Source organism: Podarcis liolepis (genome assembly GCF_965112155.1).
Source record: "Podarcis liolepis genome assembly, chromosome: Z".
Lineage (NCBI taxonomy): Eukaryota > Metazoa > Chordata > Lepidosauria > Squamata > Lacertidae > Podarcis > Podarcis liolepis.
In genome coordinates this window covers 47,609,849-47,635,465 of record NC_139570.1, presented here as the reverse complement: position 1 = coordinate 47,635,465, position 25,617 = coordinate 47,609,849, and the positions used below count along the sequence as shown (strand labels likewise).

Sequence of the window (25,617 nt, the reverse complement as noted above, 5' to 3'; positions counted from 1 at the left end):
GCCCTGCATTGCATTATCAACAGTTCACAATAAAGCAAAATGGTAGGTGCTACACCAGCCTTTAGTGATCATGGGCATGCATTTACCATACTAAATAGTGATGGATTGTAAGAAGCATGTGTGTCTCTCTGGCCAAGCCAGATTTGACTTCTAAAAGTCATGGGGGGGGGGTTGATCCCTGGACCCTGGAAAAAAAATGACAACTCTGTGGCCATTTGTCCTAGTCAGGTTTGAACAAGGCAACTCCCAAAAGGCACAACAGGGGGACGCTGATTTATCAAACATTCAGACTGCCAGAATGCATGTTGTTCCATTTGCGCGCCCCCCCCCCCTCATTCAGCTCAGCTGTCTCTCTGGATTTTTTCTTGCCTGCTCTATTCCCTGCTACCACTCCTCCCCTCCGCCTCACTGATGGACCTCCTGCAGAGAATAATAAGGGAGTCTGGAGGGCAACTGCGACTGAGGGCAAGGCAAGGAACAGGATGACCTTGGCGTAGTAAAGGCCAAGAAGAAAAGAAAAGAAAAGAAAAGAAAAGGAGGGAGGAGGGGATGAACAGAGTCCGAGGACACCAGCAACAGAATATAGCTTTTCTGGTAGGGCAGTTTCCTGTACAGTTTGGTACCACTGGTCCATAGACACTCCTGACACTGTGGAACACTGTGATATGGGTGCGGTACATGCCTATAGCATCTCTTCTGAAATTGGTAAGAAATGGCAACACACACACAGGTCATGAGGGGAAGATTCTTACAATGGGCCAAACAACCACTCAGGATTTAAAAGCATGGAGTTTTATTTCATGATACGGTCTGTGCTTGTTTAAGAGCTCTGTGCATCTGGTATGCGTTACAGAAGGTTTGTAACATGCAGGGAGCAGAGTTGCACATCTGTGGGAGGTGTGGGAGCTCAACCTGGCCCGTCTTATTCTCTGTGTGATGAGGAATAAACAAGTGGCTCCTCCTCTCATTCAGCCAGGTTTCAGAGAGGTCCAGGGAGCAGAAATGGCATGATGAAGAGGCCAGAGTCAACTTTTGGAATATGCAAGTGAACAAAGGCAAAGGGCTTTACATCTTCTTTTTGAACCTGCTAGGGGTGGGCTGAGAAGTGCTGAAGAGGCCTAGAAGCCAGCCAGTTTGGCTACAGCAGCTGCTTTATACAATGTTGAATGCTCAAGGTCCAAGAGAAAATTGGGTGGGGGTGGGAAGGCACCAAACAGCCGTGGGTGGGGAAGACAGATATGAGTGAATGTCCTTGGAATGTACTCCTTACTTAAATGCCTTTTTCTTATTTGCATATAAATAAATGCTGACAGCTCACCCCCCCAAGATGTTCCAGAGGGGTCTACTAAACTGCAGCAGGGGATAAAGCAATGCCTGCTTTGATGCTGGTGCAATCCCCCCACTCAGCTACCTCAGTGCAGGATGGGTGTGTGGGTGGGTGTATGCTGAATATAACGTACATCTATCTATCCATCCCTTATCTCACTCCAAATGCTGCATCCCTTTCCTGGTCTGCTATTGGCTAGCAATGATGTAATTGCTTCAAGCGCCGGGTGCGCTGCCATTGGTAGAAAGAGGCAGAGATGCTGCTGTCAGCTTGAAAGCCCCCAGTCATTCATGCAGAGTTCAGCATGCCAGTTTGGGCACAAAATCTGCACACATAAGCCAGCCAGCCTAGGAGCAGATTGAATGTCTGAGGAGGGGACAGTGGGTGGGGTGTGGCTTTCTCAAGCTCTTGTGCTGTGCGGGAGCAGGGAAGCCTGCACACATAAGGGCGCACACACACACACACACACACACACACACACACACACACACACTGAACACTTATCACACCTTTCTTAACCTTTACATTGCCAGGATGGAGCTCTGCAATACCCCATTCAACTCCGAAACCTTGATCAAAATCAAAAGAGACCAATATTTTAAAAACAGGCCCTGGCATGTAATGCTTTGGGCACCTTTGCCCTGGTTGTTGTGACAGGCTTCCAGGACCAGCCTCTTGATCACAATGAAGGATACACAAGGATATATTTCTTGACAGGTTTGGCCGGAGGGTCGTAAGAGGAAAAGAATGTGCAGCTCGCCCAAGCACCGCCCAAGCACACCTGCAGCCATAGTAACATGAGCTTTGTTGGTTGGAGAGATGCACTTTTGCATTCAAGGCACCCCAAATGGGTGAGGTGTTACCCTTATACCCAAACAAAAAAAATCAATTGTCTCACATGTACGTAATTCTGCTGCATTCTGGGCAATAGTGGGAGGGGCCATTCAGTAGTACAGCAACTGCTTTGCATGCAGAAGGTCCCAGCTTCAGTCCTTGCAGTCTCTACCTTCAAAAGATCTAGAGGAGCCGGGGTGGCAGCAGGGGACCTTCCATCCCAGACCTAGAGGAGTTGCTGCCAGTCAAAGGTCTTGGGAAATATGTTTGGACACCTAAGAGGAGACTACTGTAGCAATCAGGGCCAGCCCAAGGAATGCTGCTTCCTGGAGCAAGAAGAATGGTGCCACCACACCTCCATGTACCAAATCCAGAGGCATTGTTGATGGAACAGCACTCTCCAGCAAACCTGAAGGCTATAGGCTAGCTTTAGTTGTGTAAGGCAGTTGTGTAAGGCACACACAGCTCTGTTCTCCAGCACCTCACCATGGCTGCCCAGCTCCCCACATTTGCTGCTTGAGGCAGCTGACTCACTCTGCCTTATAGTATGACAGGCCCCAAGACCAACCAGATTTTAAGAAGGCCTTCTCCAAAAAATCAAAATAGGGAAAATACTAGCACCTGTGTGCTAGTAACTGAGGATCCAAGGGAGCCAATGCATGATAAAGATTTTGCCCAGGTACTGGCCTGAGGTGCAGTCACAAGGTACATCTAGAGCCAGCCCTACCATTGGGCAAAGTGAAGCAGGGTAACTTCCAGGGCAGCAAGCGGTCAATCATTTTTGGGGGGCAGGCAGCAATTTGGCCTTTTATGCCTCAAAATGCCTTGGAGCCATGTCACTAACTTTTGGTCAAAGTCTCTTGGAATAAGGTGGAGGCTCAAACACAGGACATCTGGTTTTTTCATTTTCTGTTTTAGCACACACAAGATTGTCTCTGCACTTCCAGAACTGAAATGCAAAGGACATAATAGGAGCCTTGCTGGATCCACATAGTCCAGTATGGTATTTACCACTGCAGCCAATGGGATACCTCCAGGAAGCCCACAAGCAAGACACAAAAGCACTTTGCATTCAGAAGCAGACTGAAAGTGGAGGCTCCATTTGTATGTGATAGCCTGGCCTCTCCAGCTAGCTCAATAAAAGAATGACACTTTCGACAAGGTCACAGTGACAAAGGAAGGTGGCTTATAGTGAGTCGGACCAATACTGGTCCATTTTGCTCAGTATTGTCTATGTAGCTTGGCAACAGCTCTCCAAGGTTTCAGACAGGGAATTGTTTCCTTTCCTACCTGGAGATGCTGGGGATTGAACCTGTGACCTTCTGCATGCAAAGCAGGTGGTCTGCCTCTGAGCTACACCCCTTCAGTATTCTCAGGGTAAGAGACCCAAGCAAATTCTACAAAATCTGCCTCTCAGCCAGCTGCCTTTGTCTACTTCTCCTTTTGGAAAGCAATAAGAGCTCAGTAGGATTGCACCAACAGTCTGCTTCCCACAGAGTCCAATCAGATACTTCTGGCAAGCACACCCCACCTCCCAGCCAAGCAGGACATGAAGACAACAGCTCCATTCCAGAAACTGCTACCTAGAGGTAGACTGCCTCTGAATCTTGAGGTTCTGTTTAACAACTGTTACCAGTCACCCAAGGTGCACTGGGCGTGAATCATTTTCTAAGTGCCCAAAGTGTAATTAGGGGCGAGGAACTGATCTGGGGCCAGGGTGGGCAGTGTTATCTGCCTTAACAAGGCAAAATATTTATTTAGGGGTATAAGTCATTTTAAGATGAAAATGTTTAGAGATGACTGGTGGGGTGCATTGGAGTAGGATATAGAAAGACCACCCACCACACCAGGACAAGGGGGGTGGGTGGGTGTAGAAAAAGAACGATGGACACACACGTCATCTAGTAGGACTTGGATTGGAGCGAGGCAAATACCGTAAGCAAATCTAGTGCTGTTGCTTTCTGGTCTTAGGATGACATCATGCTCAAATAATCAATTTCCCCCCTCAGAGAGAGAGGCGGAGGGGAATGCTGCAATATTTAAAATACATTTTAAGTCAGAAAATCAAGTGAAGAGGTTGTTGTCAGAAATCCAAATAAAATCAAATGAAGGGGGGGTTGTACAAATAGGTGGGGCCTGGGGACCTTTTATAAAAAGGTCTGAATCCTAGGCAGGTACACAAGCACACCACCCCAGTCTGGAGAAGAAAAGACTTTTCTCCAAGACCTTCGTCTGCTTCTCCACCTCTACCTCCCTGATCCATGATCCAAACACTCTTCCTCCTGCTGCAAAGTGGAGGAATCAAAGGTACTCTGAATATCTCCAAAGCCAGGAGGTTGCAAAATATTTCCCTCCCACCCCAGTCCTTGCACCCAGGCAGCAAGTGCATAGGAAAGTTGACTGTGGTCGCGGGGCATTACTCCCACCCAAGTGCCTTCCCTGCATCAGAAAGCAAGCTACCTTGGCAGACCCCAGCTGGTCCTGGGCTGGGCAACCTGGTTGTGGGCACCCCAGGGGAGCTGCCCTGCCAGCTGCAATCAGGAATTGTGGATCAGAGAGTCTCTCCACAACCACAAGTACTACTGAGGCAGGCATGATAGCCCACGAGAGAAAAGGGATGCTCCCTGGAAGCAATTTTGGGGTGGCAGGGGGGAGAGACAAAAAGTCAAAAAATGGGTGTCCCCTAGTGAACTTAAGTGGAGATGGGTGCAATCCTCACACTCTCCTTTATTTGGCACAGAGCAGAAAGAGAGATACCTGTGGGGGTGATTCTGACCTACTTTCGCTCACCTTGCGGCAAGAGCCCCCCCCCCATTCTCCAGCAGGTGTATCCCCTCAACACGCCCTTAGTTTTGGCAGTGCCAAGAGTTGGGCCTCTTCCACAGAAGGCACCCCCACTCTTCACAGCTGATTGGGACCAGGAGACTGGGGGGGGGGAGCAGGGAATTCCCTGCTTCTGGGTCCCCAAAGTCCAGGTCAGATCAAGAAGGCTGGACCTCCTTGCAAGTCATGACAAATTGCAAGCTTGGAGCAAAGGCAGAATCCTGTCCCTCCCCATACTTTGCACAGATTTCTGTCTCACAGAATGAATGGGGAAAGAATGCAGAAGCAACGTTTACACACACACACACACACACACACGTGTCACCTAGAAAATATTCAGAGATGCTCATGAATGGAGAGATCAGCTAAAGCAAAGTTAATTTCTTCAGCATGGAAAAGTTCTGCAGCCAGCTGCCCCCACCAGTGCTGCTGCTGCTGGTGGTGGCACTTGGGGGTCTATGTACAATGAACCTCTCTAAAGAGGGTCCCCAATCCTCTGGATCTGAGAGGTCTTGAAAGTTTTCTGTCTGAACTCTACTGGGGGGGGGGAGAGTCATGGTGAAAGGGCACCTCATACTTCCTACCACGCCAAGTAGTAGTTCTGGATGTGGTTATTCATTTTGACATGTGTAAGGCAAAGAGATCAGAAACTGGGGTGGGGTAGGGACCCCCCCCTCTGCACCTAGAAAGAATGAATAGAAAACACACACCAGGCAGAGACCCCCCACCTGGACCCTCCTTGCGGAGAGGGTTCCTGCCACACACACCCTCAGCCGAGATATTGGTAGCCAGGTGGTGGCCAGGAGACTCCCCTCACATGCCACTCCTTCTGGAAAACACAAAGAATGAAAGGAGCTCCCATCGAAAGAAATTCTCCTCCGCACCCCTGAAAGCAGAAGCACCCCGGCTCTGAGCGTGGGGGCTGGGTCCTCATTCCCACAGAATGGCCCTGGATAGAAGACCCCGCTTTGTCTACACCCCCTAACCGGTGCTGGAGAGGGCGTCCGTCCCCCCCCCCACTGTACTCCCCAAAGCAGAACGAGAGCGAGCCAAAGAGGGGGATCCCCTTCTCGCGCACACCCTCTGCTTGCGCGCCCACGCCCTCTCACCTACCCTCCGGGTGGTCTGGGGGCGGGCGGGCGGTTGTGGGGCTCCGCTCACCTGCACTTGCATGAAAGACCCCCGGTAGAAGCAGCAGGCGGCTGCGGAAAGGGCGCTCCAGAGGCTGCAGCGGTCCGTCATGGCTCCTCCGCCGGAGATCCGAAGCACCAAGACGAGCCGCAGCTTCGGCGCAACCGGCTGATGCTCCAATCGCTCCCGCGGCTGGGCTTTAACTTCAGCCGCGGCGGCTTCCCAGATTACCTCATCCCTTGTCGTGGGGGCGGGGCTGGGAAGAGGGAGGGGAGGGAGCCCAGCCCCCCAGCCCAGCGCCTTCCTCTCCTGGAGGACAGGGGTGCAGGGATGAAGGATGGGGCAGACCCTCCAAAGCAGTTCAAAGGGTCCCCCTCGCCCTTTAATTCGAGACTGCATTTTCCCTGCTGTCACTGATCTCCAGCCCAACTTTTATTAATTTGCGGTTTTAAACCTGCTTCACAAATGCCTAGATTGCAGGGCTGTGTATATGAGCAACAAGAGCAACACAGAACAAGAGCACACACGCACCTGAAGTTTATGAACATGGCTAATTTAGGGTCATTCATTTCAATGGGTCGAGGACCTAGAGGCAGGTTTTTAAAACACCGTAAGCCAAGCAGGCAGGGTTTCAGGTAGAGGATGCTTCTGGCCCCACCTGGAGATGTCTGGGATTGAACCTGGGGCCTGTGCAAGAAAAGCAGGTGCTCCGCAACTGAGCCACAGCTGTTTCCCAATAAAGTAAGATCACAGTCCTCCTCAGGACCAGCCTTCTCATTAGGCAGAGGAAAGCAGTTGCCTCTGGCAGCGGATACTGGAGAGTAAGGTGTCATGGGTGGAGCTGTGACTGCCACCTGCCTTGTCCTGCACCCCCTAAACTAGGCTCCTGTCCTCAGATGTCATTGGGGACATTGAATATGAGAATGTGGAAGCAAGGGGTCATCCACATGTCTGAGCCGTTTTGCCTTTGCTCTAACTGCTCCCCCCCCCCCCGGAAAACCCATTCTTTACCTATAGATCAGAACAAACTGCAATCCACAGAAAACCCAATTGCCATTTGTTCTGATGTAGTGCTAAAAATCAGATGTGACTAAGCCCCCGTTTTGACTGCCAGTCCGGTCAGCTTCTATGTGTGGAAGGGGAGGTGGCACCATCTTGCACTTTGCCTTGAGCAGCAAGATGTCCTGGACAAGAAGACATGATCCTCAGAGTTATGAACAAAGGGCTGAGTTAAACTGGAGCAGCTGGAATTGACCAAGTCAGACTTTGGATTCCTCAAGCTCAGCACTGTCTTAACAAATGGCATATCCACAGAGGAGAGGTCTCTCAGATACCTAAATGGATCTTCCAGTTTACTGAATCTCAGTGTATCTCCTTTTTCTGGCATCTTTTTAGCAATGTTGCAATTGATTTGGGAGAGACAACATGGCTCTCACATTTTGGGGTGCAGCAACTGAGGGAGCTTCCTTGCCAACATGGAATACAGTATCCCAGCGTGTTGTGAAGTGAGGCTTTATCCACACTTACCTTTCCTCACAAAAACAAAAAGCCCCACTATTTAAAGTTCAGAAAACCCAAATTGGCATTTGCTCCAATTGAGTACTAAAGAACAGGTTTTCATGGGGAAAGCTCTGGAGCAAAAAAAACCCAAAACCCATCCACAACGAACTTTTAAGTACAGACCTGTGGCTGGAAAAGGTAAGTATGGATAAGCCTATGGAAAGGATTTGGAGGCAGGTGTCCACAGCCCCACTCAGCAGAATGAGCAGGAGGCCTTCCCCCGCCCACAAAAAAAAATTAAATCAGCAGAGCTGTCACATTGGCAAGCAAATGAACCCATGACCATCTTTAAAACACAGGAAGCTGCTTTGTACTGAGTCAGATCATTGGCCCATCTACCAGGCGATGGCAGGGACTGAACCTGGAGCCTGCATTCAAAACAGATTTCCAGAGTCTAAAATTACCACACTGCACCACTGTTTGTGAGGGCCATTAGCTTAACAGCTTTAAAAGGGGATTAGCCAAACCTTAAGATCTCCTTCATAGGTGTAGGTGCCCCTGCCAAACAAAGTGTGGCAGCTAACCAGAAGACCTTTTCGATCGTGGCTCCTTCGTTATGGAGCCACCTTCCCAGGGACGCTTACCTTGCACCACCTTTGCCACCCTTTCGGCGCCAGGTTGAGAGACTTTTCTGCTTTAAACAACTCGTGACATCCTGGTCCTCTCAGTTTCATCCTTCCCCCCTTTTCCCCCTTTACTTTGGGCGAGTTTTCTAGTTTGCTGCACAGGAGTGCCAAATCCACTTTAATTGCACGTGCCAAATGTGGTTGAACCCCACCTGAAATATGGCGAGAGTCTGGAAGCATCCCAAAAAACTTGCCATCAACACTCCCCATCTTATTTATCCTGCTGGGCAGAAGGCCACGGTGTACAGGGAAGGATAAACTCTTACCACCCCGCTTTCACAGCTTTGAGCTCTCGTCTTAACTATGAGGCTTGTCCCCTGCCAATCCCACGTATCCTGCCAGATTCACTGGGGGTGCCAATCTTCTAGTAAGCACATCATCGCCTGCTTCTTGGCAGCAGATGCAAAAACTTCTGTGACTCCAAGCTGGATGAAGATTGCAATCTTAAAATTCCATGCATAATGTCAGGCATTAAACTTAATGCAGGGGTTATCCTAGGTTTGCCCTTGAGTAGCTTCTGTCGATGCTGCATAATACATCATGCGCACGCATCAATGTACTTCTTTAGTTTTCCAATCTCTTGCACATACTGCCAATTCCGTCATCTCTTGATTCTGCTGCGAGCTTCCAATAAGCTCAAGTAAGGTGCGTGTGTGTTTGTAGCCTCTATTCCCTAACTGAGGTTTCTTTGTGGGAAAATAACATTTTCTGAACAATGAATTTCAAGGTCACTGTCCTCGTTGATTTCGGTGGGGCTTTCCTGGTTGACTGAGCCAAAGGGAATCAGGTCTGCCTGTTCCTTATTTTGCTGCTCTCTACAAATGGCAGCCTATCTTGATAGGGGCCATGGACATTGTTAGGGGGTGTCTGGGGGGGGGGGACGCTGAGTCCCTGGGGTTTTGCACCAGGCTCTGATATCTTTTCTCTTTGTTCCCTTTTTAGAAAAACTTACATTCCTAATGCAGTCACACCATAGATTTGTATAATGGCATTACAATACTGGCCATTTGATTTTCAGTTCTTTTCCTAACTATCTCTAATGTGGAATTTGCCCCTTTCACAGTAGCCACACACTCAGTTGACACCTTCACTGAACTATCCACTATGACAGGGACCCTGAGAACCTTCTAGTTCAACCCCCTGCAATGGACGGATGTGCAGCTGTCCCTTACGGGGGTCAAACTTGCAATCTTGGCATTATCAGTACCACACTCTAACCAGTGGTGCTATCTTAGTCTTGTTCCTGGTCAATCAGTCTCCTTTATTAGCATAGAAAGAATATATTAAAAAAAAGTCCATAGCACCTTAGAGACCAACTAAGTTTGTTCTTGGTATAAGCTTTTGTGTGCATGCACACTTCTTCAGATACACACGAAAGCTTACACCAAGAACAAACTTAGTTGGTCTTTAAGTTGCTACTGGACAATTTCGTCAGACCAACACGGCTACCTACCTAAATCTGGCAAAGAAAAAGTGTGTAATATACCTGGATCAGAACACAACACAGGTAATGAAACATAGCGGGAGATTTACATTTTCTTCATGTTGTGAGTAGCTTTGAGTGTAGTTTACTATGGAAAGGCAAAGTACAAATGTGTTGTTGTTGATGATGAGAGAAACCAAATCAGCCTCACAACCTTATGCTATTTGTTTGGGGCAAAGCACCTTAGGTGGCCGGAGATGGGGCTGCTCTGTCTTGCCTTCCCCCTTTCCAGGAGCTGTTTCACCACCCCCACCCCCATAGATGCCAGCTCCTTGGGGCCCTGAGCACCCACAAAATTGCCCATGAAAGGGCCAGGCACCCACAAATTCCATGGGCCATGTACGGCACAGTTAATATTTGAATAGTACTGCTCATTCCCTTATGTAATTAATTCAAACAAGTCAAGTGCAATTCCTCAGGGGAAAGGACACTGCAAACACACCTGAGAGAGAGATGGAAGCAGAGTATGTCTGATTTGTATACTTTTTTATGTTCAGCACCCAGAAGACCAGTATGGTTTTCACAAGGGACCAGCCAGATGCCCAAGGGGTTCAGAAAGGAATATTAATATTCAGACAGCTGTAGGGAATGGAGCCTATTATAGTCAGTGCTGGGTCGTCTGTGCTAAAAATAGAAGATAGTCTTTGCAGAACAAAAAATTATTTGCAGAACAAATGAAGGCCCACTTGGTCCAGAAACCTGTTTCCCACCATTATCAAAGAGATGCTTCTGGGAAGCCCACAAACGGGGTGGTCAACAGCGCTCTGACAGGCTGTTATTCAATGTTAGTCCTTCTCGTGAGTAGACCCTTAGTGGACTTGGCTAACTTAGGTTCATTAATTTCAGCAGGTCTACCCTGAATAGGACTTGGCTGAAAACAACTTTGCTGTTGTCGGAGGGAGGGCAGTCTTCACAGGTATATATATATATTTTTAACATGGAGGTTCTATTTAGTTTTATAGCTAATACCTGTTGGCAGACCTCCCCTCTTCCCTCTGAAAGTTAGGTAAGCTGGTGGCTGCCACCAACTCTTGTGAATAACTTAAGGAAAGTAGAGTTCCACAGTCTGTACTAATTTTATGCAAATGAGCTTATTGTCACTACTGTTGCTGCCATTATGGACACCACCTCATGTCTTTTGAATGGTGTGTTTCAGGTGATGGTGACTGAGCAAAGTCTTCTGCTTTTTGCTAGGATGGGGCATTTTCTTTTTTACTTCTTGCCATGATTGGGATCCATGGTTTTTTATATAAATCCAATCGGCCAAGCACAATGGTTCTCACTTCTCAAAGGGTGTGTCATGTGCCACACTGCTGTGATAGGAGAAGATGGAAAGTGTGGCAAGAAGATTCAAGGACAATTGGAGAAACATTTATACATTTCAGTATAGTATAGTATAGTATAGTATAGTATAGTATAGTATAGTATAGTATGAAATTAATTATTTCCAGTTTGCAGAATATGGATAAATATATTTTCAAAATGAGAGCAAGAGCATCAAGTGATACTAATATAAATGAGAAAATTCCTTCCAGTAGCACCTTAAAGACCAACTAAGTTAGTTCTTGGTATGAGCTTTCGTGTGCATGCACACTTCTTCAGATACACAGTGTATCTGAAGAAGTGTGCATGCACACGAAAGCTCATACCAAGAACTAACTTAGTTGGTCTTTAAGGTGCTACTGGAAGGAATTTTTTTATTTTGACTATGGCAGACCAACACGGCTACCTATCTGTAAATTAATATAAATGAGATTACTCAGCAAAAGCAAGCTCACACCTCTTAATGAGTTTGTAGATATACTTAATGTACATATGTAAGAGGCTCATTTATAACTATATTTTGGAAAGGATTCATGTTCTTATTCAGCTGCATTGTTTCAAACTTTCTGGATGTCCCATGATCGTGTTATAAAGTAAAGGTAAAGGGACCCCTGACCATTAGGTCCAGTTGTGACCGACTCTGGGCTTGCGGTGCTCATCTCGCTTTATTGGCCGAGGGAGCCGGCGTACAGCCTCCAGGTCATGTGGCCAGCATGACTAAGCCGCTTCTGGCGAACCAGAGCAGCGCACAGAAACACCGTTTACCTTCCCGCCAGAGCGGTACCTATTTATCTACTTGCACTTGGCATGCTTTCGAACTGCTAGGTTTGCAGGAGCAGGGACCGAGCAACGGGAGCTCACCCCGTCGCGGGGATTTGAACCGCCAACCTTCTGATCAGCAAGCCCTAGGCTCTGTGGTTTAGATCACAGCGCCACCCGCTGTGTTCTATGTTATAAATCAAGCACTAAGAGTTGTTTCTTTTTGTTTTCCTATGTATTTCTTATCAATAAAAAAAATGGTGTGGCATGAGTAAATTTTTATCCTGAAAGTGTGACCCAGAAAAAAAGTTTGAGAGCCACTGGCCTTGTGTGAGAAGGGTGAGCGGCACTGGGTTGAGCTTGGCCACCACAGGGCTTTGCATCTAGTCCAGCACCCTGTTCTCACAGTGACCATCCAGATGCCTCTGGCAGGACATGAGTGCAATGGCAACTCTCTCGCCAGTTCTTATTTCCTGGCAACTGGTATTCAGAAAGCTGGAGAGTTACTGCCTCTTGCTGCTCCTCTTTCATCCTGACCGGAGTGTCCTTTAAATGAGGGATGGAAAGAATATTATTGGCACAAAAATGGAAGCAAGAAGAATTACCGACGAAAAAGAATGGCAAATGAAATTGATGGACTATGCAGAATTATATAAATTAACAGGAAAGATTTGAAACCTGCAGGACCAGAGATTCTTAGAAGACTGGAGTAAATATATGAACTACTTGAAAACTGTAATGAACAGATTACACTAGTAGGACTGCAAGAAGTTTTGTAAGGAGGACTATTTGAAATATTGCAAGAATGATTATGAGAATTATTAGTTAATGATAATTAAAAGTAACAGAGAAATTAAGAAATGCAAAGGAAAGAGGTGGATTTGCCCTGCCAGACCTTAAACTTTACTATGAATCAGCAGCTTTTTGCTGGTTGAAAGAATGGCTACTTCTGGAAAACGCAGACATTTTGGATTTAGAAGGTTTTAATAATGTATTTGGATGGCATGCATATTTGTGGTATGATAAGGTCAAAGCACATAAAGCATTTAAAAACCATATTGTCAGGAAAGCATTATTTAATGTTTGGATAAGATATAAGGACCTATGGCTGTCAGCGACGGAAGCGAAGGCTCAGAAAAAGCTCAATATGGAGGTCAAATGGCTGAAATATTGGGAAATTCTGGAACAAGAGGGAGATAGACTGAAATTGCAGAGTTTTGAGAAATTAAAAAACAAAGTGTGAGACTGGCTTCATTATTATCAGATAATGGAGGCATACAATTTGGACAAGAAAATTGGCTTCCAGGTGGAAAAATCAAAATTAGAAACAGAACTGTTAGAACCCAAAACTAAGATTTTGTCAAAAATGTATAACTTGCTGTTGAAATGGAATACACAGGATGAAACAGTGAAATCTGCTATGATTAAATGGGCACAAGATGTTGGACATAACATAATGATGGCTGACTGGGAACAGTTATGGACCACAGGTATGAAGTTTACGGCATGTAATGCCTTAAGAGAGAATATTATGAAAATGATATACAGGTGGTACATGACACCAGTCAAGCTTGCAAAAATCTATCATTTCCCCGATAATAAATGTTGGAAATGTAAGGAAACTGAAGGTACATTCTTTCACCTTTGGTGGACATGCCCAAGGATTAAGGCTTTCTGGGAGATGATTTATAATGAACTGAAAAGGGTATTTAAATATACCGTATTTTTCGCCCCATAAGACGCACCGGCCCATAAGACGCACCTAGATTTTTGGGGGGGAAATAAAGGAAAAAATTTTATTTCCCCCCCAGGTGCGCTGCGCTACACCAGGAGCTTGGGGCGTGCGGAGCTCAGCGTGCCCCAAGCTTCTAGGTGCGCGCAAGCAGTCCGCTAGCCTTGGGAGAGCCGCGGGGCTCTCCCAGGGCTAGCAGATCGCTGCGCTATACCAGGAGCTTGGGGCGTGCTGAGCTCAGCGCGCCCCAAGCTTCTAGGTGCGCGCCAGCAGTCCGCTGCCGCCCCAAGCCCCACGCACCCGGCAGGAGGTCCCACCGGGTGCGCGAGGCTTGGGGCGGCAGCGGACTGCTTGCGCGCACCTAGAAGCTTGGGGCGTGCTGAGCTCAGCGCGCCCCAAGCTTCTAGGTGCGCGCAAGCAGTCCGCTAGCCTTGGGAGAGCCGCGGGGCTCTCCCAGGGCTAGCGGATCGCTGCGCTATACCAGGAGCTTGGGGCGTGCTGAGCTCAGCGCGCCCCAAGCTTCTAGGTGCGCGCAAGCAGTCCGCTGCCGCCCCAAGCCTCGCGCACCCGGTGGGACCTCCTGCCGGGCGCGCGAGGCTTGCAGGCATTCGCCCCATAAGACGCACCCCGATTTCCCCTTCATTTTTGGAGGGGAAAAAGTGCGTCTTATGGGGCGAAAAATACGGTACCTTTCTGAAGAAACCAGAGGCCTTTCTTCTGGGCATGGTCGTCCAAATGGTGCTAAAGAAGGACAGAACTTTCTTTATGTATGCCACAACAGCAGCAAGAATACTTATTGCAAAGTATTGGAAGACGCAAGATCTACCCACCCTGGAAGAATGGCAGATGAAGGGGATGCACTACATGGAACTGGCGGAAATGACTGGCAGAATCCGAGACCAGGGAGAAGAGTCGGAGGAAGAAGATTGGAAGAAATTTAAAGACTATTTACAGAAATATTGTAAAATTAATGAATGTTAGAATGATGTCAGAATGAAGTTAAGTGGTTTAAGCAGTAATGTTTTAAAGGTGTATGAAAAATGGATTACTAACAGGTGAGAACTTAAAGCAGTAATGTTTTAAAGGTGTATGAAAAATGGATTACTAACAGGTGAGAACTTAAAGTTATATTATATTAAGTTAAAGGATTAAGATAAAAACAAAGAGGGAAAGAAATTGCTGAATCAACTAACTAAATTGGAATACAAAAAAGGGAGGTGTGAGGATGTCAGGGAAACAAGGATATGAATATATGACATGGAAAGATTGATGTGTTTTCTTTTTAAATGTTTTTTATCTTTTTTCTGTATTTTGTATTTTTCTTTTTCTTTTTGTCTTTTTGTCTATTCTTTTTACTTATGTAATTTTTTTTCCTTTGAAAACTTAATAAATATCATATATAAAAAAGAGAGAAATTAAGAAATGCAGAATAAGTGATAAAGAACAAAAAATCATCAGAGGTGTTGATGGAAGTCTAAAACATTGTATAAGATAAGAAGTTATGTTGTATGATTGTTGGAAATTATATGTTAAAAAAACAAAAAAAAATTATTAAAATAAATAAATAAATGAGGGATGGGAAAGTCCCACAGATGTTGTTGGACTATAACTCCCATCTTCCCAAAGCACTGGCCATTCTGGTTGGTGCTGATGGGAGCTGGAGTCCAGCAACAGCCGGAAGGCCACAAATTTCCCATCCCTCCTCTAAACCTTCTGCAACAGCAGCTCCCATGCTCAGTTTCAGCCTAAAATACTTCACAGGGTAGTAAGAATAAGACAGAGGGGCAGGAGAGGAACCAGGTGCACTAACCTGAGCTGTTTGGAGGCAAGGTGGCAGTGGGGGTGGAATATAGTAAATACAGGGATGCTGGGACAAACAATGGGGAACCTCATTGCCTGTGTGCTCCGTTAGGGAGTTCCAAACACAAACTCTTCTTTCCATCTATTAATGGGGACAGAGAGATGGCTGAACAGATGATGGTTGAAAGATGGGGAGAGATGTTGGATTGGAAGAATCTGATTGTGATGCTGTCCATGAAGGCGCAGGTCAATTCTTTATCCATGGCAGCTACCTACCAGCTCCACCTGCTATGCAGGCTGAGACCCTACCTACCCGCGGACTGTCTTGCCAGAGTGGTGCACGCTCTGGTTATCTCTCGCTTAGACTACTGCAATGCACTCTATGTGGGGCTACCTTTGAAGGTTACCCGGAAACTGCAATTAATCCAGAATGCGGCAGCCAGACTGGTGACTGGGAGTGGCCGCTGAGACCACATAACACCGGTCTTGAAAGACCTACATTGGCTCCCAGTATGTTTCTGAGCACAATTCAAAGTGTTGGTGCTGACCTTTAAAGCCCTAAACGGCCTTGGTCCAGTATATCTGAAGGAGCGTCTCCACCCCCATCATTCTGCCCGGACGCCGAGGTCCAGTGCTGAGGGCTTTCTGGCGGTTCCCTCACTGCGATAAGCCAAGTTACAGGGAACCAGGGAAAAGGGCCTTCTTGGTAGTGGCATCCGCCCTGTGGAATGCCCTCCCACCAGATGTCAAAGAGATAAATAACTACCTGACATTTATAATAATAATCATTTAGAAGACATCTGAAGGCAGCCCTGTTCAGGGAATTTTTTAATGTGTGACATTTTAATGTATCTTTAATCTTTGTTGGAAGCCGCCCAGAGTGGCTGGGGAAACCCAGCCAGATGGGTGGGGTACAAATAATAAATTATTATTATTATTATTATTATTATTATTATTATTATTATTATTTATTAACTGTTTGAAAAGCACTCCACCGCTCTCTTGTCGTAGGTAGTTGGTAGGGAGTGGGGTACTCCTTCCCTAGACAGATACAGAACTTCTGGGGAGAGGTGGAGGCAGTTCCTGTGGGGAAAGGCACATTCCAATGTTGGACAGGCCCACCCATGCCCCACCCCATTAACCCGCCTGTCCGTCAAAGGCTGTGTCTGGTTTCACTCAGGCTACAGAACAGTGCCCGGGTTTTTCTGGGCACAGAATAAGATTTCCCCATGTGTACAGCCCTCAGAAATGTCAGCTTTCCTCACTTCCTCTCTTCCTAATCCTCCCCCCCGTACCCCTGCCCTCCTGGGACCCACCAACTGGTCTGTTATTTAACATGACAGGACCTGGGAGCAGCCTGTGCTGTCTCTGCCATGCTTGAGAATCTGGACTTTAAGAACAAAAGGTAAGAAAGCACAAAGAAAGAAGGAGGGAGCGAGGGAGGGAGGGAGGGAGGGAGGGAGGGAGAAGAGGCAGCATTGAGCCACATGGATTGTGCTTTAATGAAAGAAGCACCCCAACATACGAGTCAGGAGATGTGAATATCACATATAACTGCACAAGGGAGAGCAAAGGGAAGGTCTATGGGCTAGCTGGAGATAATGGACATAACCTAAGCACATGCATAATTTAGAGGGACCTCAAAAGGCACGGGTTCCACTTCTCCCTCAAAACACAGAGACGGCTGAACCCCAGAAGTAACCCGTTCCAGTACTTCAGGGTTTTGGCGGTCTGCAACCCGAAAAAAACGCAACCTGAAGCGTCTGTAACCCAAGGTATGACTGTATTGCATGGCTGGCTGGCTGGCAGCAGAACATTTTGCTGCAGGTCCCATGTGTGGTAACTATTTTACGGATATTGTAGATCTGTATCTTGTGAGCAGAGGAAGGGAGCAAGCCCTCCAGGAAGCAATCACTGAACACTGCAGAAAAAGCTCCACAATGAGGAAACAGCAAAGAATCAAAGCGGTAAAGACGAAAATTAAATTAAATTAAATTAAAGGTGCCATTGCTGCTGCCATCTCCACTGCTAAACTACATAGGCCTTGGGGAGCAGCAGAAAACGGGCTAGGAGGAAGCAGATCTTTTGGCTCCCTTTACATCTGAACCAGGAGTCCTGGGTTAGTTTCTCCCCGAGAAGCCACAACTGCTAGCCAGCCTTAAACAATTGTTCATTTGTTTGTTATTTATTCCAACAATTTATATACGGCTTGACACTTTAAGCAGTGGTGCAGTAAAGTCATTGCCATGGCTTGTTAGGAAGCAACAAACCACAATCTGCTTCAGGTGTAACAGGAGCCCACGGAAGAGCAACTGGACAAGGACTCTGCTTGCATGTGCTTGGTTTGTGGTAAGCCATGATAAGCCAGTAAGGTAAAGGGACCCCTGACCATTAGGTCCAGTTGTGGCCGACTCTGGGGTTGCGGCGCTCATCTCACTTTACTGGCCGAGGGAGCAGGCGTACAGCTTCCAAGTCATGTGCCCAGCATGACTAAGCCGCTTCTGGCGAACCAGAGCAGCACATGGAAACGCTGTTTACCTTCCCGCCGGAGCAGTACCTATTTATCTACTTGCACTTTGACGTGCTTTTGAATTGCTAGGTTGGCAGGAGCAGGGACCAAGCAACGGGAGCTCACCCCGTCATGGAGATTCGAACCGCTGACCTTCTGATCGGCAAGTCCTAGGCTCTGTGGTTTAACCCACAGTGCCACCCGCGTCCCTCGATAAGCCAGTAACCTTACATTATTGTTCTGTGCCAATGGGGCCATCTTAGCCTAACTACTGCAGAGAGTTGTTTGTGATGATAACGTGAGAGGTAAAGGTAAAGGTAAAGGTAAAGGTACCCCTGCCCGTACGGGCCAGTCTTGACAGACTCTAGGGTTGTGCGCCCATCTCACTCAAGAGGCCGGGAGCCAGCGCTATGCGCAGACACTTCCGGGTCACGTGGCCAGCGTGACAAGCTGCATCTGGCGAGCCAACGCAGCACACGGAAACGCCGTTTACCTTCCTGCTAGTAAGCGGTCCCTATTTATCTACTTGCACCCAGGGGTGCTTTCGAACTGCTAGGTTGGCAGGCGCTGGGACCGAGCGATGGGAGCGCACCCCGCCGCGGGGATTCGAACCGCTGACCTTTCGATCGGCAAGTCCTAGGCGCTGAGGCTTTTACCCACAGCGCCACCCGCGTCCCAACGTGAGAAAAACAAGATACAAATAAAAAATGTAGCTGAAATTGTTCTCTGGCTTTGTTAATATTGCTGTAAGGCTGGCATCTGGTTATTGGAGCGGTGGCGGTGCTGGTCTGTTGCTAATATTTTGCCTCTGAGGCAATACCTGTCTGGAGTCTGGGACTTGACAATGAGGAAAGTAATGGTAAAGGGCACCGGAAAGTGTGTGATAACATTTGCTTTGCGGCACAACATCTTCAAAGCTCCCTGCAGAAACATTCAATAAATAGGTCACCTTGCTCCCTACCTGTAACCCAAAAGATGTTTGAATATTTATTTGCTGGAACGTTTTAAGTTTTAAAAAGACCTGTAAATGGTGTGGGAGGGGGTGTTTACATCAGAGGGAAGGCATATTTTCTAAGGGATTCTTCTAGCTGACTACATGTTTTGAGCCCCTGGATGGATTTTCAAGCAATTCCTGAGATATCACACTGGAAGTTCGGATGCAAGAAACAGCGCTCAGTGACGTTGACCTGCAATAAACTTAGCAGCACAGGCAAACTGCAGGATCAAAGTTTAGCCAGTGCCATTGTGGGCTCCTAACCAACCCTCAGGAATGTTAATAGTTTGCTGGCGGATAAGCAGCAACTTCATGATAGATTTGAGGAGATCTGCATTCCTTTCCATGTGACAGCTGGAGAAAGGGCTGAAGCTTGCCTTCAGCAAACAGGGCCCTTACAAAATCCCCAGGGGTCATCTCCATTGACACCCTGTTGTACACCAACCTTTCCCAAGCTGGTGCTCTCTAGACATTTTGTACTAAAATTCCCAACATTCCCCGCCAGCACAACACAGGTATGCCAGCTGAGGCCAACAGGAGTTATAGTCCAAAAGATCTAGAAGCCACTAGCTTAGGAAAAGTTGCCATGAACAAATTATTATTATTATTTATTAAATTTGTGCACTACCCTTCATCCAAAGATCCCAGGGTGATTCACAACAGAAAAGGGTAAGCACAACCACAGCTAGGCCTTCACCGCCACCTCAGGTGAACAAATGCAAATGTCATGGACTGTCTGGATGATGGGGAGTGGTGGGAGGCATTAGCTGGGGAACCCCCAAGAGGATGAAGGCTCAGAGCCCAAGAGTGCGATGGTGATGAGTGGTTGGAGGGACAAGAGGGAGCAGACTGGGAGGAGGAGCTGTCAGAAGCTGAAGAGGTAACAAGTTTTAGTGAGCAGGAAGAGGCTGCGGCAGAGGGCAGTCCGGAATTGGAGGCAGAAGCGGAGGCTGGAGCAGAGGGACCAGGGCCTGGTGGATCAATGATTTCCCCTGTATGAAACAGCTTGCAGGGTTTCTCATCCCTCTAGACAGGAATGGGTAGCCTGTGCCCCATTCTGTTGCTTATGAAGAGAGCGGGTGGCACTGTGGTCTAAACCACTAAGCCTCTTGGGCTTGCTGATTGGAAGGTCAGAGGTTCGAATCGCTGTTGCTCTGTCCCAGCTTCTGCCAATCCTAGCAATTCAAAAGCACACCAGCGCGAGCAGAAAAATTGGTACCACTGCGTTGGGAAGGTAAATGGCGTTTCCGTGCTCTCTGGCTTCTGTCATGGTCCTCCATGCACCGGAAGCGATTTCATCATGCTGGCCACATGACCTGGAAATCTGTCTGTGGACAAACGCCGGCTCCCTCAGCCTGAAAGCGAGATGAGCACCACACCCCATCGTCGCCTTTGGCTGGACTTAACAGTCCAGGGGTCCTTTACTTTTACCTTTACCTCTGTTGTTTGGCTTTGGTTCCCATCACCCCTGACCACTAGTCATGCCAACTGTGCTTTACAGGTGGGAGTCCAGCAACAGCTTGGTGCGGCTACTTTCTGGGCCCAGCCCTGCCAAGCCTGGAAGCTGATGCTGCCTTGTACGAGCAGCACAGGAAGGCAGAGCCCTCTGGATCTCCACTCTCCCAGTGGTCTGGACATCCGCGCCCAAGGACTAGAGACCCCTGCCTCAGTTGTTTTACTCCAGCCCTCTTCCACTTTCTCCCTTCCCTTCCCTATTTTCTGCTCTTGCCACCCTACCCAACAGTCAGTCACAGTCAGCCTATTCAGAGACAGTTTTAGGGTAGCACGACAGTGCTGTAGAATGGAGCACAAGAGGCATTGGGGGGCAACAAATTTTAGCATCACACAGGGCACCATTGACATTTGAGAGCCCGAAATCCGGCACTGACATACAGCGGTGCCCCGCAAGACGAATGCCTCGCAAGACGAAAAACCCGCTAGACGAAAGGGTTTTCCGTTTTTCGATGGGCTTCGCAGGACGAATTTCGCCATGGGCTTGCTTCGCAAGACGAAAATGTCTTGCGAGTCTTGAGATTTTTTTTCGCTTCACCCCCCTTTTTCTAAGCTGCTAAGCCGCTAATAGCCTTTTAGCCACTAAGCCGCTAAGCCTTTAATGGCCGCTAAACCGCTAATAGTGTTAAGCCGCTAATAGGGTTGCTTCGTAAGATGAAAAAACCGCTAGACGAAGAGAATCACAGAACGGATTAATTTCGTCTTGTGAGGCACCACTGTATTTTGTTGCTACTGGAAATGCTCAGTCCTCATCAGGCTGTTCAGGGGTTCTCCCTCCTTAAGGGTTCCCACTGTTAATTCCCCCCGCAAACCTTCTGGTCCCAAGTCTGGTGATACATCCCCCCTTTTTGTGGGTGGTGTTGTTTCAGTTGTTTATGGATTAGGAATGAGAGAACTTAATTTGCTATTAGTATTAATAATAGTTAGCATTATTATTAGTCCAGGAGCATGTCCAAACTGCAGACCTGAGCCCATCCAGCACAGACTGAATTCTTATTCCCTGATCTGCTTTCCAACTGACCAAAATCACCTGTCTTGTCTGGATTAAGTTTCAGTTTGTTCACCCTCATCCAGTCCATTGCAGGTGACAGACATTGATTTAAAACTGAGACAGCTTCCCTGGATTTAGGTGGAACAGACAAATAGCGTGCTGGGTGTCATCAGCATACTGTTGACACTGAACTCCAAAACTCTGGACAACCAGTCTCAGCAGCTTCATGTAGCTCAGTCAGTAGAGCATGAGACTCTTAACTTCAGGATCATGGGTTCAAGCTGCACATTGCAGGAGGTGGGCTAGATGGCCCTTGTACAGGGGTACCTCTGGTTGTGAACGGGATCCGTTCCAGAGGCCCATTCGCAACATGAAAAGAGTGCAACCTGAAGCGCCATATCAGCGCAGGTGCGCGCGATTTGGCATTTGCGCTCATGTGCGAAGCGCGATTTAGCCAAGGCATCAAATAGGGGTCCCCCAGCACCACCTTCTGGGTAATAATTTTCTGAGCAATTAACAAATAAAGCAACAGCTAGAAAAATTATGGGACACAATCAAATAAACATGAAAAGCCAATAACTCAGGCCTCATACTATGCAACTGTAGAGATCATGATGATGACATTTACATCTGTGCTCACACAAGCAGTAATGGTCTTTCCCAACCATGTTATATTTAAAAGAGGCCCAATGAGGTTGATGGGCATGACTAACTGAGGTGCTTCATTTTGATGGGTTTACTCCCTATGTGCAGGAGTGATTATGATCAGACCCACATATGCAAATGATATAAATGCCAATAATCATGCATGCGCATTGTTCAACAAACTTTTGATGATTATTTTTTAAAAAGGTTGTTTAAGTGTTGGTGCAGATGGAGATGGGAGTCAAAGATGCTTCTCACCTGGAGTGTTATTTGGTTTAGAGATGGCCCTAATTTAGGAATGCAAGAAATGGAGGGAGGTGGCAATTGGTTTCCTACCTTAACGTATTCACTGCCGGACCCCAGTCCATCCTGGTGCCTAGAGGAGAGAGAGAAATCAAAAGTGAGCCTCATTAAAAAGTGGGTGAAAGAAAATGCCAAAACAGAGGTATCATCACTGATGGCTATTCCAGGGCAGGGGAGCAGCAACGAGATTGCAGGCCGGGAACTGCATTCACACTATACCATGGACACCATACTGTTAGGGTTGAAGCCTGACTCCTTCAGGATGTGTTGGGCTTATAAGAACTCCTTTTTAGACTTAATGGATGTCTAATAGTAAAGTCACTATGACTGTGATTATTGCTATATGACGTGAGACTATATTTTTATCTTATTGTTATCTAAACACAAACACACACACACACACACACACACACACACACAGAGATTTTCCGTATTTATTGGTTGCAATTTACTGTTTCCATGCCAAGAGATGCCTTGGGTTTAGTGTGATAAAGAATTGTATAGAAATAATGAAAATAAATATAAACCATTAAAAACTATTAAGTTATATTGAGCCATCCCAAATCTAACAAAAGAGCAAGCTTTACGTATTAAAATAAAAATCACCCCTTAATAGTTTTGCATGGTCATGTATAACTACTTTGCCACATCCCGACTTTTATCAGGCTGTTACACTGATCTTGGTTGTCTTACAGTTTCCAGTTTTGAAGCAGCTAGGATTCCTGCTGAAGGAAATGTGGTTATTGCATGAAGATTTAACTGGCTGCTTCGGGGACCATTTTGAACACTAGGTCATATTTTTCTTTCTCTGGAGGCTGTGCATTGCCAGTCTTGAAGCAGACCCTTGCTTCCACGCTACTGCTCTTTGGTGCTACTGAGGCCTCGCTTTTTGTCAGTTAGCTAGAAAATGAATTTAAAAACTCTGTGCTCAAATTGTGGTTTGTAGGCATTTGCCATTTTTGATGCTCATTACACTGCCAGAGAGGCAAACTGGATGAAGGAAGCATAGCTGTCAACCGTCCCTTATTTGGCGGGAAACTCCCTTATCCCAGCGCCGTGGTCCTGCTGCTGTCCCTTATTGATGATGTCCCTTAAATTTCCCGGGTTTCAAAGGAAGCAGCTCCTCTCCCTCCCTCCTTCCCTCCCTGCCGGCCAGGGAGGAGGGAGGCTCCAACTGTGTTGCTTGGCTGCACGGCCTGCCCCCCTCCAGCCTCCTCTCACCAGCCTTGGCCCCCGGGGCCCCCTCCCCGCCGGGACTGGCGGGAGCCTTGGGCCCTTCTGCCGCCATCCTCCTCGTGGCCATCAAACTGAACGTCTCTGCCTGGGGCCTCCCCTATGCCCACCGCCACTCCTGCTAGGCCATACTGCGGCTGCGCCGCCAAAGGACTTGGATAAGATGGGCAGCCTGGCACGGCCTATGAATTGCTGAGAAGCCTTGAGAGGAGAGCAAGGGCAACCATAGAGAAAGAGGTTCAGAGAGAGGAGGAGGAGAAGGAGGCGGTGGAGGCGGAGGTGCGGGCAGGTGTTCCAAGGGCTAACCATAGAGGGGGAAAGCGGAGGAAGGACCACAAGTGCTTCTCCCATAGATTGTAGTGGTAGACTAGCATAGGTGGTCTGATCTGTGGGTTTACTTTGGGTGCTATTTCCTCCCCCCTTTCTTCCTCCTGATGGAACTGAGAGCTGCAGATGGAGCACGAGAGAAAAGATACAGAATTGCAGCAGCATCTTCATAGCTTGGACTTCGTTTTGCGCGAAAAGTGGTTGCTGCTTGTAGTTATTTAATTGCAGTGTTTCGTCAGCTGGTGTATTGAGCAGCAACCTCTGGAAACGAAGGGCTAAAAACCAGCGCTGCTCTCCCAAATTATCTGGTCCCTTTTAACTTCGTATTTCAGGTGGTTGACTAAAATCCCTTATTCTGGCTGCTGATGCCTTATTTTCGAGGCTGCTGGTCCCTTATTTTCAAATCTGTAAGTTGACAGCTATGGGCGGGTGTGACTGGCTGCCCTCAGCATCAAATCTGCTGATCCTGGTGTTCCCAGATCCTACCATTGCACATTTCCTCCTTCTACCATTTTCTTAGCGCCACCATATCAAGTGCACTGTGGGTGGTACATTTTGAAGTGGGTGAGTCTCATTGGCATGGGATTGTGTCGCAGTGAAGGGCCTCTGGTTGGCTGAAAACCATTATATAAATGTAATAATAATAATAATAATAATAATAATAATAATAATAATAATGGCAGCTTCTTATCAAGGTAGCATGCCCTTCAACATTTCACAAATGAATCAACTGTAACTTGAAGAACTTCTGCTTGAACTTGCTTTCCCCTCCTCCCTCCTATTTCCTTCTTCTTCATGTGTTATATCTTTTAAAATTGTGAGCCTGATTTCATGGGCTGTCTTAATACTGTTTTTTGTAAGCCACTTAAGGGGCCTTTTTGGCTTAACACCAGGGCCAGGTGCTTCAAAGAAGTCCATGACACATTTTGCTAGGGTTGCCATATTTCAAAAAATGAAAGTCAGGACACAAAAGTTGTTGAGCTTTTCTTAATTTTGCCCAAGGTTGTTGAGCAAAAAAGAAAAATGAAGTTATTTAGCTATTTTTTGAGCAAAATCTAGACTTCCAACGTGAGTTGTCATAATCCACATTTTCCCAGACATTTTTAGCGATTTCCGCCCAGACACTGCTTTTGACTGCCATATTCCAGATGTATGGCAACCCTATATTTGCAGGTGTTAATTCCTATGCATGATGCAAACTTAGGCTGACTTTCAGAGGGAAAGCTGACTTTTAAGCAAAGCTTCTTTTTTAAATTTAAGATTAAAGAAAGCAGGGAAAGATCAATAGATCTTGCTACTTGTGCAAAAGATCTGGTCTTAGGTATCCTTGGCTATCCCCTAGCAATACCACACCTTAAAATTTTGTGCATGCTTGTTAAACCTCTATCACCCTGTGTTTAAAACCATGATGATGGCATTGGCAAGTTGGGAGCTGTTGGGAGCTCTGAGAAGGAAAACCGAGAGAAGGTGGGACTAGAAGTGGTCTGGATCACCAAACTTCATTTGCAAATTAGGTTTGGATCAGGAGTCCATATCCTGGCCAATTCCACTAAAAAGTCCTGTGTTTAGTTGCCTTTAATTACCTCTGCACTTTTCAAGTTCTGGAGAGGGAAGAAGCGGATGAAGGGACTGGCTTTGTTAGAGGATTGTCTCAATGCAGGGCAAAGCTCAGTTAAGCCGCTTCTTAAATACAGCTAGAACGACA

The 25,617-nt window shown here is 47.1% G+C and overlaps 1 protein-coding gene across 4 annotated transcripts in view; it reads right to left on the bottom strand.

Annotated features, from left to right (window-relative positions):
* Positions 1 to 25,617, bottom strand: part of SH2D3C (SH2 domain containing 3C) — a 75,013-nt gene that overhangs the window by 22,857 nt on the left and 26,539 nt on the right. For 2 of the 4 annotated variants that reach the window (XM_083485779.1, XM_083485780.1), the window contains one exon: positions 22,386 to 22,425. In XM_083485779.1, the coding sequence (XP_083341905.1) occupies positions 22,386 to 22,425 (40 nt within the window). Of the gene's footprint in view, positions 1 to 5,712; positions 5,808 to 6,145; positions 6,336 to 22,385; positions 22,426 to 25,617 lie in introns of those variants that run through there. The other 2 variants (XM_083485781.1, XM_083485782.1) reach the window with 2 other exon arrangements.